The sequence below is a fragment of the Bactrocera latifrons genome, unplaced genomic scaffold (assembly GCF_001853355.1).
Source record: "Bactrocera latifrons isolate USDA-ARS-PBARC rearing strain unplaced genomic scaffold, ASM185335v1 scaffold_2, whole genome shotgun sequence".
Classification (NCBI taxonomy): domain Eukaryota; kingdom Metazoa; phylum Arthropoda; class Insecta; order Diptera; family Tephritidae; genus Bactrocera; species Bactrocera latifrons.
This window is the reverse complement of record NW_017535518.1, coordinates 1,900,638-1,918,459: the sequence shown is the minus strand read 5'-3', so window position 1 is coordinate 1,918,459 and position 17,822 is coordinate 1,900,638. Positions and strand designations below refer to the sequence as shown.

The window sequence follows — 17,822 nt, the reverse complement described above, 5'->3', positions numbered from 1 at the left end:
CCATTTGTCCATGATTGTTATATTCTTAGCGAGACCATGGCTGCTTGTCAATATTTGTCACAACTTCATCTACTTTTTTAACAATAGGTCGACCAGAGTGAGGTGCATTTTTCACATCGAAATTTCTGGAACGGAAACGAGCAAACCAATAAGTAATATTAAGTGAAACTACTTCTGTCCGGTATGCTTTTTGTGGATAGCTATTCGTGGTTTATCACTTGACGTATTCTAAGTATTCTGTGTCTAGTTTTCTAGATTAGATAGATAGATCTGGGCATTCACAAACAATGATGAAACTGTTTCCTTATTCCCTTTTAGCTAACAGCTGATTAGGGCAGACTTATTTTTTGCGCGTGTTATAATAGCTGTGAGTCAAAAAATACCATTTCCTAAACTATGTAATAAGACCATAGTTCCAATCTTATCATACTTGGGCCTATTGCGCTTTGTTATCTTGGAGTGTCTTATTGAATTCAATCTGCTAAGAGCTATTTTTCTAAGTAAGTATATAGAGCTTGATCGTTTACAGTGGATCGTTCGCTTCGGATTCATCTGAAGATAATATTAGTTTGGCCAACTCGTTTGCTTTTTCGTTACCAAAAATATTCCTGTGGTTAGGAACAGTGCCAGTGAATTTAAAGCCTTTCTCAAATAACATTAATTTTTAAACGGAAAAATCGCCAGACGAACCCTTTTGCACCGTATACAAATACCTTTACAGATTATATTTGCGTGCTCAGTTTCAATTGCTCAGTGCGATTTAATTTTGATCCCTTCATAAATCTCAAGAACCAGTCATCTTACTACCTTTCATCCAAAAAAAGTTACTGGAGAATCATAGATTTCGATATCCGAAGTGCTGAGAGTTGTAGAATTTTGGTTAAAAATACATGAGACTACATAGCTATTATATAACTATAATATATATTATGGCTTATAAGTACATGATGAAAATACATAAATCAATTTTGGTTCAAATCGAAATTTCTAAGTATGAATTCGGTATTAATTTTTTATTTTGCTTCCAAAATATACACAATAAATAATTTTTTAATAATTTATTTTTTCCTACTACATTACTAATTTGTATAAGGACAAATCTGGGCGTTTTTGAACTACTTCGCTTTCAGTGCAAATATTCCAGTATCCAATCCAATGATCTTTTCATTACTTCGGTGTCAGACAAGAATTTTTGGTTTCTTTGCTTAGATGGATGTTATACTTCAGTTTCAGTGCACTTAACCCCATCAAACAAGCAACATATTTTAGTAAAATTATATTTTTTCTTGGAGACGTCGTTTTAAGGAATTATTGGTCCAAAAAAAGCGAGTTGGATATAAAATATTAATTTATTGAAAGTCATTGTAGAATCTAAAATTAGATAAATGTGGCGTCTTAGGTGCTATCAGATATTATTTTAATGGTAAAATAAATCAACGTTTCAACAAATATTTAATCGTAGTAACTTCTTAATGCACTTTTTTGCCAAGCTCACATACTTAAAATAATTAAACATTTTTGCTTCAACGATGCCATATTTTTACTTTTAACTCTACCACATGTCGAGCCTTCTAGAAAAGCATATTTGTTGTCTTCGTTGTTGCCATGAAAAAGCCACTAATTAAAGCCATCTGCTACTTGAACGCAAATGCTCGTCATTTTCAATTCTAAGAAATTTGTGAATTTTACGAAGCACCCTGCAGCCATTACAACACTGTAGGGAGAAATAGAAAAGCCTCGACGCACCAAAGTGTGCTTAACATTGCTGACAGCAATTAACTGTAAATTAAAACCCTCAACGCCATTGTAACGCAACGAAGTGAAGCAAAAGTATGTGGTAAAGTAAAATGGAGGGAATTACAGCAAAGCTGGAAAATGAAATGCAAAACACAGAAACTGAGAAAATCGAAAAGTGGGAAAAGGGCGAATTTATTTTCAAATAAAAGAAACCAATATACTTTACAATGAACTTTCAGGCAATGGGAAAATAATTTCGAAAGTAGCCAAACTTATTGCGTAAAGCATGAAATAAAGAGTTGGCGCCACCTCACATACACACAAACATACACTTAGCGGCCGGTGTAGTATACCTACATACACTTATAAGTTAGTATATACATACACACAATAGCTAGCCGGCGGCGACCGCAGCAGAAATGCCAAAAATGTCGAGAATTTCATTAGTGCGAGAAACCAACAGGCAGAGCAAAGATTTCATTCTTCGAAAATGGCAAGCAACTTATGTTAATACGGCTATGGAAATGAGTATGTGTGTGTATATATGCTTGAGTGTGTGTACTATGTAGTAGTGATTATGCAATTGTGTAGAGGTTGGCTTGCGAAATTGAAACCCGAAAATGCTAAAACCTTGCAGAAAAATAGGAAAACCCACTCAGACAAATTTTAATTAAACAACAAAAAATTTATTTGCCACATTTTACAAATTGGCAATAATAAGCAGAAGAGACTTTTAATTTGTTTTTTTTGTGGCGAAAATTATTTTAGGAGTCTCTTGTTACTTTTAAGATTCGAAATCAACAGTAAGTCATTATTTGGGTTACTCTACAGGTTATTGTTTTGCATACTTTTAGGCGTTTGAATTGATGATTAAACATGAAGCTGTACTCTAAATGCGGCACACTTTTAGGCGTTTGAATTGATGGATTGTTTGACATACTTTAAAGCGTTTGAATTGATGTTTAGACAGGAATACACTGATACATTTGTAGTGTTTCCTTAAATTGCGTCCACGAGCCATATAACCGCATGATTTTCCTTAATAAACAATAAGTAGAGGAATTCAAACTGTTAGAACCGTGGTTATAATGGCTATTATGTGAAGACAATGCCTAATTTTAGGCGCATGCTGACCTTTAACACGGCATATCATAATAGAAGTGCTTTTGAAAACTTTAAACAATAACGAAACATCAAAGTAGGAGCACAGACTACTAGCGAACAGTTACTGATGCCACACACTCACTCTCATTCCTTTCCCGCACTCTCTCCCGCCAAACTAGTAATTAATGTCGAGCGTTTGCGGCAACTATTTAATGTTCGCTTGCGGCATTCACTAGATTTCCATAACTTGTGGCTGATGTCTGGTTACGTAAGCTATGCACAAATACAAAATATATTTGTACGCATTCATACACACACATAAAATGGCTGCCAGGCGCATCCATAAAATGTTCTAAGTTTTGTAATTTGCTCGCAAGTTTGTGATTGATAATGAGCATGAAATATAAACTATTGTTGTTGTTGTTTTTCTTGAAAGTTTCAAAATGAAAATTTATGTTGAAATTCCATTGAGCGAAGCGTTTACAGCCGAGTTGATAACTTTGATAATGCGCACTTATAACGATATGAGTTTAATGCCAAGGAATGCTTTGAAAAAGCAAAGTAAAAGCAGCATCTTGAAAGCAACTGAAAGAAGTACTCAGTTTTTGTCTAAGTCAAGTTATTTCAAAGGCGAGTGTGACACGAGAAGACACTCAAATGAAGAAACAAAGGCTTTTTGTCACTACTTATAAAGTGAAAAGACAGGCAGCCGAAGTATAAAGAAGTAAGTAGTATGGGGATATTCAGCATAGCAAAACAGAAATAATAAAAAAAGATTAAGTAAAAGCCCAAAGTCGTGCTTTTTTTTTTTTTTTTAAATAAAATAAAGATTATATGAACTTAATCCTAAGGTTTGAAAACCTTTAAGTATTTGATCATTGAAAGGAGAGTTCACTCAAAAGTATTGCTTAGAGGATCGAAAGTATTTCATTACAAATTTGTCTGCAATTATACTTAGACAACATTGTGACAAGCATTTTGTATTAAAAACTCCAACAATATGTGCAATATGTACGTATCATTGTCACAACCAATTTATAGAAGAAAGTCGAAAATTCGTTTGACATCACTGACACTAAAACGAAAATATCTTCGGTTCCAGGCATACAAACCCAGCTAACGAAGTCTCTACTAAACTTTTTTTTCCCAATAACAACCTGAGCAACAATCTGAGCAACAACCAATATGAGCGAACCCTATATCTTTGAAACAAGAAAATTTTCTTCGTGATTCAACTGAATGAGCTACCCAAAACCACAAGCCATAACTACATGTTATCAAGAAATTCCCGTATTTGGTCACAAAACGATACCTACGATACGTAATCGATAACACCGACTTTGACAGACTTAGTAATAAATATTAAAGCTAATTGTGTGTAACTATAAGAACCAAAACTATCGGTAAGAAGGTTTTGCTACATTATTGAAAAACTAAAAATCTTTAGCTATCACATTTTATAGTGGGCGCTATCACACGGTTTATTAATGAAAATATTTAATTAAGAAAAAATTATATGTACTTGAACCTTGGGTATCTTGACCTACGCTAAATTCATTTGAGAAATGAAAAAAATTATTACATTAGGTTGATCGCTTGATTTGCCCTTAGTAGATTAGGTTAGCGATTGGTTCAAACGGTACAACTACGTTAAATGGAGCCTTACCACGGGTGATGAACTAACCAGAGCTGTTACAGTTTAACTCAGACAGCAAGATTTTAATGGGCGATCCAAGTGGATGTAGTTTTTTCAATAGCTCCTGTGTAACAGTTTTCGCTATGCTATGCCAGTAGCTGTCCAGCGCTTGCTAAACTCTCACGATTTTATACAATTTTTCTACTGTAGACACAATATTTTTCCCCTAACCCTAGTTGTATGCTTTGTTTTTAGAACTCAACTCTTATTTATCTAATTTAAATATGCGGGTGATAATTTCTTGAAGCTTTTAAACCGAAAAAGAAGGAAAACTTATCTATTGTATTAGCTTTTAATTGGTAAAAAATATATATATTTTTTTGCTTAAAACAGATCATATTCGCTGTAAAAGAATGGGAATAAAAAGTATAGCGTTTCTTCCGAAAACTCTTTCATTTAATGATCATGCTCTATCAGAAGCAACCTGCCAAAATTGTTTTGACTGACTCAGAGATAATGGTTTTGATGTGAAAAATTAAGAACGTGGAAGACCACCAAAAAAAATACGTCGAATTACAAGCAATGGAGGAAGCTGATACTTTGAGACAAATGAGTCGAAAAGAAAAAAAAAAAACATTTTAAACAAATAATTTCAGACCATTTGAAAGCTATGGAAAAGTCCCAAATGTGTGGAAAATGGGTGTCTCATGACAAACAAAGTGTCTTACGACTCTGTGTTTGGTCTGATCAGAAGAGTGTGGTATATCATGAGTTTTCAAAACCTGGTGAATCGGGTAATAATAATTGCTACATGAAAAACTACCAGAATGGGTCAGAAGACACGACAAAGTAATTGTTTTACACGACAATGCAGCTGCACACAAAGCAAAAACGGTTCAGCATAGAACTGACGCGCATTGGCTGAACAGCATCCTACGCAGAAGTCGAAAAGTGGGTGTCTGATTGTTATGCTGCAAAAGACGAACATTTCTATTGGTATGGTAATCACAAATTGCCAAAAAGGTGCACAAAATTTTTAAAAGGCAATGGTTAATATTTAAAATATATTTTTTTTACTTTTCCATTCAAATTTAGTAGGTATTTCATGTTCACAAAAAAAAAAAAAAACCACTAATTTCATTCCGGTACACCTGTAAAGTTTGAAGAGTTCTATATGTGATAGCAGACTTTGCTAACAGATGTTATCAGGTTGCGTTTTAAGCTGCTATGAGGTAGAATAACAAAATAACAAGTCGCTTTTGCATTCGTGTAGTCAAGCATTAACTATATGTACACTAACAAAATTGCAAATTTAATGGCATACCTATACTACTTATATACAAAATTACACATACACTGTGCATGACGAGTTCAATGTCAGTCACAGAGTGGAGCACTTTGCATAATATGCAAAATTATTTTCGCTTCTCATTTATAGTATGTATTTTTTTTTTCGTTTTTTCTCAGTAGTTCACAGCCACTACACAGCTGGAAAAGTTCGCTTTGTGTTAATAATAATGTCACATATGCGGCGTTCATAATGCATAATTATGTACATATACATACAAAATGTAAATTTGTTTTTCAGCTTTTTTTTTGTTGTTTTCGCTTTTGTAAATATTCATTTCCCTGTAGAACCATACATTTCCTTATGCAATTGTGGCAAACTTGTGCGACGGCATAATTAAATACCAGCAGAGGTACTTTTACGGTGAATTCATTGATTGTTGTATTTCCGCTTCCGGTTTGGAAAATGAGTGCAAGGTTGTGTATTTAAAACTTTAAATTTGGTCGTATTTAAGAATGTGGTGTGAAGAAAAATGGTAATAATTTCACAATTTCAAGTCGATGAGAGCGGGAGAGGAAATAGAAGGAGATAGAAAGAAAAAAGGGAAACAGGCAGGATAAGAGAAGGATTGCGAGGGAGAAGGAGCATTTCTTCGCAGAACAATATGATTTTAAGAGGAAACGAACTTGCTTTTTATATTTGTGGGTTAGAGAACAAACAAAAAAAAAAAAAAAAAAATAAAAATTTTAATCATCGAAAATCGCTTTACTGTTTCTCTATAAAAATCCAGATTAAGATCTCTATAACTTTGTATGAGTTTGAATAAATTTTCGTCGACCTATTAGTTTATCTTTGATATAGGGGAATGAATATGCGTTGAATGATTCATCAAATTGGTGTTTTGAGTACTCAAAAATACGATTGTGTCAGTCGGCATGTTAGAGTTTGCATTGTCGAGATGAAGACTGATCCGTCTTCGGCGATTAGTGGCATACGCGTAAATCCACATTTCATCATCTCAACTCGAAAGCACAGCTATCGTATTTTTTAACATTTTTTGTGACCAATCGGCATGAGCCTTTTTTGAGCGATAAAGAAATTGCGTGCGATCAACCGTAAAAAAAATAACTTTTACAGTCCAATGTACAGATATAGAAAAATTATGACCTGTGATAGAGTTTTATGGCCAAAAACTAAGTTAAGTTCATAATTGCACTGTTGCTGAGAAAGAAAGTTGTAAAAAATAAACTGCCGAAAATGTTCGCGATTAAATTAAATTTTTTGATCGAGAAGAATATTTTAAGTTACTGTAAGCAACACAAACAGTGCTCGTATGTCAAAACATTCTGAGTTTCTAAAGCACCAAAAATGTCAAATATTACGATAAAGTTGGGAGATTGCCAGATTACTACACTAGGGTTGCCAGATCCCGAAATATAAAATGCAACTTACGTATCGACTCAAAGGTCTATTAAGGGGTTTCATGGGTTTCCACGGGTAAAAAACAGCATTTTTCCAACAATTTGAACAAATTAAATATTTTATTAGAATTATTTATTGTTACAAACATAAAGAAATTCTGAAATTTTTGAAAACAAAATATTTCAAACTCAGCCATTGCGGCACCACTTTCGCTGACCACTCGAAAAAAATGCGCTCACTTTGACAGGTTAACTCTCTACTGCATCATCTAGATTGAAAAAATACGTGTTTTTGCAGACAAAGTAAAAAAAAATGGAAAATTGGATATTTGGCAGACATTTCAACAAAACAAAAAAGCCTCTAAGAACTATATCATAAAGACCTGTGTAAAATTTCGTAAAGATCTGTTGAATAGCTTTCGAGAAATCAATTTGAAAATTTAAGACAATATTTCAAAGACGTTGCAGAATTTTATAAGATAATAAAAAAAACGATTTTTTTAAACCTAAGGTTGGTTGGTAACCCACCCTAACTATCTATATCTATCTATCATATTTTTCACAAAACAAAAAAAAAAAAAAAAAAAAAAAAAAAAATAGTTTGCTCGGCCACTTTAAATATGCTATAGTGATCCGATATAAGAAGTTGTAATCGATATTTCAAAACTATGAGATTGGTTCGCGTATAATCAAACGAATAAGCTTGGCTAAATCGCCTCAGCTCGTCACATTGTTTAATTTTGTTCAAGATGTAAATATATTATCGTAGGTCGAATGCTTCCAGAACATTTATATGCAATATATGACTGCTCCACACTCCCTTCGATAAAGTATTCGAAGTCCACCACTGTCAACTCTCACTTCATTCCAAATATATTATCAAGCCATATCAAAATTTAAATATACCCAAACTTATTTAAAAACTTATTATTACTATGACTTTTCCCACTGATTATTATCATTATCATTATCAATGTCGCAACGTCGACGTCGACTGGCAACACTTTGCAGTGACATTGGCAACAAAAAGTTCAGCGCTGCACAGCCACAATTGTATTTCAGCTCCGGCGTGAATAAGCATAAAAATGCCTATTTACATATAAAAACTTGTTTCTTATTGTTCTACATGCCTGTGTGCCATTTGCCTGCACAGCTATGCTGCCATTGTTGCACCGCTTCGTTGCAAGTTTTTGCTTTTCCATCGCGCTGCTACTGTTGCTGACGGCATAATTGTTGCACATAACACGTGACTTGTCGCTGCGCTTTTGTATGTGTGCCTGTTGGCTTTGTAATGCGACATGCAACACTTTGTTGCAAGCGACATTTGTGTTTAACTGCATGCATGTTACTACACAAAGCGCGCATGTAACAATGTTTGCGTTAATAGTTAATGACACTAAGGACCTTTATTGCCATGTATACGTACAAAGCTATATATATATATGCATGCGAATGGGTATATAAATTGTTCGAAGGTATACTGCGGTTTTCTTTGTGCGATATGCGACTTTTGTTGTTGTGTTGTTTTTGTGCGCTGCTCACATTGTTGGCTTGTTATTGTATTAATAATGGTATTTACCGGCACTAATAGAATGAATTAGATTATTAGTTCTAAAAGCGTGTTTTGTTTGTGTTGTTGTTATAATTGCAACTGACAATGCATTTACTGGAAAGTCACAAAGAACGCGTTACTACTGAATTTTGTTTTGGAGCAGTGTTTCATTTAAAATATAAATAAAGTTTTATCCTTTTATATACCAAATAATAATAATTTTATGTACACTTCGTTAGTATTTTGTACTATATAACAATTTTTAATCACCACTTCACATCTTCGCTGCATGTTGTGCATCAGTTTTTGCCATTGTTCCTTTGGGATTGAACACCAAGACTCCTCAATTTCAGCACATAAATCATCAACGTTTTTGAGTTTTTTGCTTGCTATTTTGGTCTTGATATCATATGTGATATGTCATAAATTTTCTCTTGAGTTTTGCGCAGCCCAAACCAATATTTTAATTTTTTCATTGTCGACTCAATGCTTTACTTCCTTCGCACTGTGCTTCAAATGATTGCCTTGTATAAATGTTCAGTTTATGGACATGGATTCAATTACCACTGGCTCCATTTTATTCTTCACTATACCCAATTACTAAAGCCAGTAATTTTTACCATTTATTCGAAGAACTGGCTCCACACCGTGCCATGAAAACGCGGTCCAAACCATGATACTTACACCGCCATGCTTAATGGTTTTTTTTGCTATATCTTGTTTTAAGGGCTTGACTTTTTGTGCGACTTTGAAATGTTTTTTTATCTAAACCCATTCTATTTATTTTGGATGCGTTGCTCGAAAGCACGTTTCTCCAAAATTGTGCTGGCTTGTTTCGTTAAGAGTTTACAACTGCCTAATTTGAATGTGGGGAAATTGCGTTGTGTAGTTTTGACAGGGGTACTTTCTTTCTGGTAATTTGTTCAAAAAGTTGAGCTTGGTTGAGTCGTCTTCTTACAAGTTTTTTGGTCGAAAGACTAGTGAGCTTTTTTATTTTTTGGAAAATTTGAGGACAAAATAGCAGCTTACCAAATAAATATTTTTTTGGTTAAAAAATTACATTTCATAAAATTACTAACCGAAATCTTGTTCTTTCAATAAGAACCTGATAACTATATCGTAGAAGATAGTCTAAATATTTCAAGTCCATTCATCCAACCGTTTCGGTGTGGTCTTCTCAACGACTCTGAAAACAGCATTTTAAGAAAAACGCGTATAAAGCTTTGGGAGGCGATTATAGTAGCTCAAAAAATTCCCACTAATATGCTCATATCTTCGAAAATTTTTGCCTCATCGATTTCGCAGATAGAACTCGATTTTTTGAAAATTACAAGCAGCTATAATCCCTTAAGATATAAATTTCAGTTTAATACCAGCTGGTATTTCAAATCATATGAGGTTCGATAAGTCCTCAGCATAGACAAGAAAAACGATAAGTTTGGAAAAATGGCGCGTGATTTCTCAACATAGTCTCTTGTTAGTTCGTTACACTTGTCCCTAAGGAAGCTCTAACTTTTCTCAACTGTCTGTAAAATTTTTTGGATGTCTGTAAAATATTCCTTTCGAGTATTCTCTTTTCATTTGACTACAATTTCTACTTGGCGAATTACGCATTCGTGGCTAGACTCGCCCAATTAGGCTAGGGAATGTGAATTTTAAAAAAGGGGACTCTTGGTTTTTATGCTAATATCATTAATTTCTTAGAAAACAATTCGTCGATTCAAGTTCACTATTTCGGCTGCTTCTTGGTCTCTTGTGTGTTTTAGTGGATTCGAGTTTCGCTAACAGCCATCAAATGACGCCGAAACTTCGTCGATTTGCGCTTAAGTAATGTCGAACACTATGATGTGGTCCCACGGTTTCGCTTTTTGTCCGAAATGCGAATGCACCACAGTTTTCGGATGCCTAATGTTGTACAAATGATTAGAGCCCAGTCTTTTGACTTGGCTAGAAACAAAACTATTAGAAGACATTCGTAAATTAAAATGTTTTAGAATATAGTAAATTTGATGAGGACGAAGTCGCCATAGAATGGTGAGGTTAAGTACTCATATCGCTGGTTGTAAAGTTATATAGAGGAGTGTGAGAAGAAAAGCCTCCAGACACACTCTATTCTATTTTCCAGCCTTTTTTTTTGGGTAAAACATTGAACTGGCGTTCTAAGCTGTCCAAATGAGATAACTCTTTGAATAGAAGTAGCTCGGTTTATATAAATCAGCATTTCAATATAAACATATGATCTTCTAATATCAATTAATCTTTATTTTCAATTTTCAATTCAATTTTCTTCTCCAGGCAATTATTTTTTTTTATCAATCCACATTTGTAAATGAAATAATTAAATTTTTTGTCTCAATTTTCATAAAATATCTAACTAATTCGGCATGACCATTGGGGTCTGTCTAAAATATGCACAAATTTATAAAGATATTTTGTCAAGATAAGTCGCTTAAACCATTATAATTATAATTTAATTAATTTTAAAATAAGTTCACGCTTAAAAAATAATTATAAATAATTTAATTCTAACATTAATTATATAATATATAAATTGCTTTTTCGAAAAAATATTAACATTTCTTGCGTTCTTTAGAAATCAATATCCCAACCGCTCGTTTCATCGGGCGGATCGTAGTCATTCTCCACACCAGCTGGTCCAAAGTACTGCAAATCGGTGTTGCAAGTTATGGGACGCTTGATCGGTGACGGCAATTGTTTGTATTTCAACTTATTCCAGTCCAAATTGTCAAACCAACTGTAATATAATTCTATTTTATAATAATCTCTTCTTCCATGCTTTCAAAACTCACCTATGCCGTTTAATATCTAAAATGCCGCGTCGCTGATAACCCAGCCGCTCTGCAGGCAATTGCTTACATAAATGTTTGATGAGTCCCTGTGCTGAACGCGGTATCTTCGAGGGCATTTGTATGACGTCAATGCCGCCTAATATCTGCTGGTAAATTTTGATTTGATTTTGTCCGCGAAATGGTGTTTTACCCACAAGCAATTCGAATATCAATATGCCCAGAGCCCAATAGTCGACAGCGCGATCATGGCCGCGATCCAAAATGATCTCCGGCGCGACATATTCGGGTGTGCCGGCAAAGGTGTTCGTTTTTTGATTGGGTGGTATGTGCTTGGCGAAGCCGAAATCAACCTTTGTAGTGAATTCAAAAATAAGTTGTTTTATGTTCCTTTTTCAGTACTAAAGTGTGCTTTAACTTACCAACTTACAATACCCATCCGTCGTTAACATTAAATTCTCCGGCTTCAAATCCCTATAAATAATATTATGTGCGTGCAAAAAGTCGAAAGCTTCCACCACGCAACCGGCAATGAATTTGGCAGTGCGCTCATCGAAGAAGCGGCGCTGCGACATAACCGTCCAAACATCGCCGCCCATGCAAGCTTCCATTAGGAAGTAAACGAATTTTTCATTGCGGAAAGTCTTATATAACCTAAAAGAAAGCAAATAGTGTAAGCTTTAAAGCTCAAAGTGTGTGAAACTTTCGCATAAGTCTTACTCTATTATGAACGGTGAGCTGCGACACTTCATCATGACATGTTTTTCGCTATAAACATGCTCTACCTGATCTTGTTTGATGACATCGATTTTTTTGATGATTTTCAATGCGAAAGTTTTATCATTGTACGTCACCAAATCCACACAACCGAAAGCGCCAGCACCCAATGTTGCCACCTTTTTTAGATCAGTTAGCTGTATGTGTGCGTATTCGTTGTCAAATTCAGATTGTCGCGTGCTCTGCTTGCGTTCGGCCGATTTACGTTCTTCGGGCTTCTCGCGCAGCTGTGGTATGGTGCCAAGATAACTGATGAAGGCTCTATTGGTTGAAAATATCGATATTTTTGTAATTTTGTTCGAAAAATAATTTTATATTTATTAAATTAAATGAATTGAGTAATCGCAGGAGGTGAAAGCTCATGAAGTTGAGAGGAAATTTCTTGGTAAAAGCTCTAACCGCAAGCTCAAGGGAATTTGTAAAAGCTCTTAAAATTGTTATCTGCTAAAGGCCTTAAGTGAAAACTAAAGCTAAATTGATAAACTGTGAAAGCTCTTAGATGTATCTGGTAAAACGAAAGCTCTAGAAAAATCCTAAAAACTCGAAAAAAATGTATCTGGTGATAGCGCAAGTGAAAACTAATTAGTCGCGAAAGTTGTTAAAATGGAAACTTATTTGATGTAAGCTCATTAGTGAAAGTTTAAGTGAACTCTCACTCATTCTTCGTTCAATTTAAGTACTTTACTGCCTGGCGTATTGATGTATGTTACACACTAGCTCGTAGTATTATTACATAATGAAATCAGTAAATCGTGAAAGCTCTGACCAAATGCTCAAGTGAAAATTTTTAAAACGTGAAAGCTCTTATGTTATAAATGTATTTGGTGAAATTCAAAAGTTCGATTGATAGCATACTTACTCTCTGTCTAACTTGAGCACTTCAGTGCCTGGCGCATCCGCATATACGCTGGCTTGCCGTCGGTCCGCATTCAGCAGCGCTTGTTCACCGAAGTAATCACCACGTTTCCGTCGATCTACCACACGTTCCACATTTTGCTCATTTTTCTTTTTGATAGTCACCGTACCACCACGTATAATGAAGAACTCATTGCCCACTTCGCCTTCGCGCACTATGCAGGCATTGGGTTCGTAGTATTTCTGTGCGTCAAAGGAATTCAAAATTTTATATTGACTCTATACACCATACTCTCTACTCACCCGCTGCAGCAGATCCACCACTTTATTGAGCACCGCATCCGAGAGATCATTAAGGAATGGCGCCGCACGTAAAAATGTTAAATTCTCATCCCGTTCTTTTGACTCGGAGAGCACCATAATCTGACGGAATGTCTCACGTGTGATTTTCCACACGCGCGCATTTGTCGTCGCTATAAAGAAGAGGAAGAGAGAACATTATGTGCGTCTCATTAGGCAGCACCATTTCGTTTGTGAATTGCGCTCACCTCTAACCGATGCCAAACGATTAGCATTATAAAGTATGGCCAATTCACCGAAAACTGTCGTCGGCCCAAAACTACCCACCACCTTGCCACCCTTGATCACATCGAAGTAACCCGTTTCGGAGACATAAATTTCCGAACCCTCATCATTTTCATGTATAATGTAAGAGTCCTTTTTGTAGAATGTTGGCGCCATCGCATCGATGACCATCTCCTTGCGCTCCTTGTCCATATAGTTGTTGAGGAAGTCATTGCGTTCGATGGCCTTGCGTATGAGATTGCGTGTTCTGCATGCCAAGCGAGGGATAAGCCATTGTGTAAATGTGTGCAAAGAGAGTGGATGTATGTGTGTATACATATGTATTATTACTTTGCTTTAGTATGTGTGTGGTAATAAATTTTTAGAGATTTCGCTTACTCATTATCCTTTTCAATGAATTCGATATGTACGTCCTTCTTGGCGGGCAAATTAGGACGCGTGAATATCAGACCGCCCTCGACGCGATGAACCTGTGGTGTGTCGCTGTTATCACTTTCCTTTGGCGTTGATGTTTGCTCCTTCGCGTTGTTCGTTGTTCATGTGTGCGCGTGTGCATGTGTGTGTGAAGAAGTAATAAATATATGGAGGTTGTTAAAATAAATGTGTGTTGCGAAATTGAGATAACAAATAGGGGCACAATTGAGCAATAAATCGAAGGTCTGACAGCAGTGTACTTTTCGAAATTGAGCTATAAACAGTGCAATTTCGCAAACTTAATTGGAGCTACCGAAGTGGCATTGGGGTGGCGCTTTAAAAAGCACGTAATGTGGACCTAGGCCAATATACGTTTGTTGAGCATGATTTTTAACAGGAGAATATTTCAGAAATGATTATTTTTCTCTCTAATAATCATAATAATAATATTAATAATAACTCTAACTTTATTCTCATTAAATACCAACTTTTCTTTGGAAAGATTTTCGATATTTTAGTTAAATTTTCGTGAGTTGAAATTAGGTATACCATTGTATTTTTATTCTACTACAGGATTATACGGGTGAGATTGGGGTAATGAAAGTCTTTTTAGATGTTACATTGTTAAGTAGCAGGGACGAGAGAATCCAGTTGAGTGTAGGAATCGCCAAACTACATTTTAAGCTCTGATCCGGCTTGGTTTTTTGAGCGAGAAAGTTATAGTATAGGAATCCGTAAGTAAGTAATTCAATTTAGGTTGAGCTTTAATGCTGCTGGAGTCTTCTTATAAGAACTGTCAAGCTAGGTCTTCGTTTAGGGTTCACCATGGAATCAGATGTTACTGTAATGGGTTATTACCTCCAGACTCTTGGAAACTTTACTACAAACTGCGATTTGAATTGCGGCTGCTGAGCTCAGTTTCGATTTGGTTATTTTGAGTTACACGATAGGGTTCTATTAGTTAAAAATTTCTTGGGGTTAGCTTAGAGTGTATCAGTAGTAGAGTCTATTGTATGCTCTTATAAGTTAAGACTAGGACGAACTATCTTATCTTTATTTGAGTTTGACCATGAAGGCATGCGATACTGCGATGATTTAACTATGATCTAGAGACTATTGACTTTACTCTTATAAATTTCAATTCGTTCCGATTCGCAATTGTCTAACGAAAGTTATCAATTGGTTATTTTTGATTAGAAAGCTACAGAAAAAGATTCAGTAGTTTTTTGGGATTAGCTTGGGTTTTTTTTCTCGTAAGCCCTTGGAAGTTAAGCGTAGGTCTAATTGTTTTAGCTTATTTTAGATTCGAACCTTAAGTCATATGTCGCTGTGATGACTTGAATTTGATCAAAAATCCTTAGAGTTTCTAATGACAAGCAGCGTTTCGGAAATCAAATTCAGAGTTTCAGAAATATCACCTACAATATTCTAAGCCCCTGGATCTTTCTTTTAGCACTTAATGTAATTCTCAGTCGACTTATAAGAGATTAGTTCACAATATTGTATTCGTAATATTTTTCCTTCTAGCGAATGTATCTCTTAAGAATAATACCTACTTTTGAATCTCAATTGAAATCTTCTGCGTTCTACATCTAACCACTCATTTCTCCCAAAGTCATATACCCATTACATTTCATAGTTTGCAAAAATTTACTAAATCTGCCTCTGGAAGTAAAAAATTGGGTTCAAAGGAAAGTTTTGCCCACAAATTCTGAAAAACTTGAGCACTATTAACATCTCTCACGTCGATTCGGAGTCTGATTGTCGCGGTTCGAAAATATAATAAATAAATAATAAATTCGCCAATAATATTTTTAAACTTTGGACCATTCTTTTACCACCGGATTTATACAAACGAGAATCTTATTATTTTTTCTTCACGGCTAAGGTGACTATTTATGAAGTGAACTAAGTCTCCTCATAAGAAATATTATAATATTGCGTGTGACTTCCTGGTAACATCTGTGTTCTTTCTAGCGAACCCCAGAACGTATACTTTATAACTTCAACTGACGTTTTGTTTCTACTGCATTCCAAATCAAATCAATTCAACATTTAAGCATACGATTACAGCCACTCTAACCTTCTCATCTAAAAGTGTCTATTGTTGTCGTTGTTTTGGTGGCAGAATTGTGCCGAGTTGACAGTCCTTGACCGGACAGAAATTTCGGATCCATTCCGGACGTCCAGGTCAAAAAAGTTTCGGTCTATTGTTATTGCAATGTTTACAAATTTTTAAAGCTTTGATAAATTTGGAGAAGGGAGCTCTGTTGAGAGAGCCTAACGCTCACCTCAGATTCCGAAAATATAGGATATGAAGTCATTCTCCATGAGATGGATATTCACAGATGCCAAAATAGCAAATATATCAATTAATAGTAAACATTGTTTACGTTTTTGGCCTAAAAGTTCAAAAGGTCTGTGCCTAATGATGCGGTAATGTTTATAGCTAGGGGCTGAAGGTTGCGAAAGATATGTATCATTTGGAGAATAAAGCTCTGCTGAGTTATCTTTGTTTGTCACCCGGACTTTCGAAATATGGTTATGCAGAAATTCTCGATGAGAAGGACATTCTCAGATGCCAAACTAGCCAAGATATCAGTTAGAAAATAATTGAGATTTTGTACAGCGATTTATGCCCTCTTGTTGCTTAGTATTCGATACTATTTTTTGATTATTATGTGTTGGGTTCACCTCCCGGTTTTATATTTTGCAATACTTTATCTGCCCGAACATTTTCGAATTTTGAGCTAAGTTCAAAAATTTGTTTTTATTTTTAGTGTTTTTGTTTGTGATTACCTCTACGAGTACACCTGAATCACGGCCAAGTTCACTATTGATGGTTATTGTTGAATTGTCGCTGAGATTTAGTATTTCACTGAGAGTGTAGAACTGACGTTCAAGGCTGAACTGAAGACATGAAATATAAAAATACATTTTTGATAAATACTTGTCAAGTTTTTGGACTGAGAGATGGACAATTTCAACAAAATAAAATTCGGACAATAATGTATTTGCTAACAATAGGTGCAGAATGAGAGGACAATGCATGTGGAACAGATTTGTTAGAGAGTGTGGAATGCTGAGAGTATCTTTTGTGTAACTTGTTTGTATTTGGACTAGCTCCCGCATTAAAGCATATAGTGTTGCTCATAAGCTTCCAAAAAAATCAGAACTAACCACATATGAAAGCTCGAAATCTAGCGCAGAGCTTTCATGCGCTTAAATGCACAAAGTAAGCTCTTAGTATGCCTGAGAGCTTTCACCCGCATGAAAGCACAAAGCACTGCCTATAAGATTTCAAGATAAATCAGAGCTAACCACAGTTGTAAACTCGAAATCTAACTCAGAACTTTCGCGCGCCTCAAAGCACATAGCGCTGCTCTTAAACGCGCCACAAAACCTACGTCAACAATGCTGACATGCACTGTGCTCTAATAGACACTTTACGAAACTCATTTGTGGCAAACTCTGTTGATTTTCAATGTTAGCATAAAAGCTTTACTAACCACATGCTACGCTGCGTGAGTGTCGGCGAAATAGATTTACTGAGGAATTTTGAAAGTTGCCACAAATTGTTGAACATATTTATCTACTTCTCAGTAGCATGTCAATTAAATGCGCTCAATGGCAACAACTACACTAA

General features: G+C 35.3%; 1 protein-coding gene across 6 annotated transcripts in view; it reads right to left on the bottom strand.

Annotated features, from left to right (window-relative positions):
• Window positions 1-11,244: 11,244 nt before the first annotated feature.
• The window catches only part of LOC108967896 (cGMP-dependent protein kinase 1), a 28,068-nt gene continuing 21,490 nt past the window's right edge, over window positions 11,245-17,822 (bottom strand). For 5 of the 6 annotated variants that reach the window (XM_018931561.1, XM_018931562.1, XM_018931563.1 and 2 more), the window contains 9 exons: window positions 16,976-17,086; window positions 14,141-14,280; window positions 13,726-14,009; window positions 13,481-13,650; window positions 13,182-13,420; window positions 12,266-12,583; window positions 11,968-12,199; window positions 11,549-11,898; window positions 11,245-11,493 (listed from right to left, as the gene is read on the bottom strand). In XM_018931561.1, coding sequence (XP_018787106.1) covers window positions 11,328-11,493; window positions 11,549-11,898; window positions 11,968-12,199; window positions 12,266-12,583; window positions 13,182-13,420; window positions 13,481-13,650; window positions 13,726-14,009; window positions 14,141-14,280; window positions 16,976-17,086 — 2,010 coding nt within the window. In that variant the 3' untranslated portion in view covers window positions 11,245-11,327. The remainder of the gene's footprint in view (window positions 11,494-11,548; window positions 11,899-11,967; window positions 12,200-12,265; window positions 12,584-13,181; window positions 13,421-13,480; window positions 13,651-13,725; window positions 14,010-14,140; window positions 14,281-16,975; window positions 17,087-17,822) is intronic. The other variant, XM_018931565.1, reaches the window with a different exon arrangement.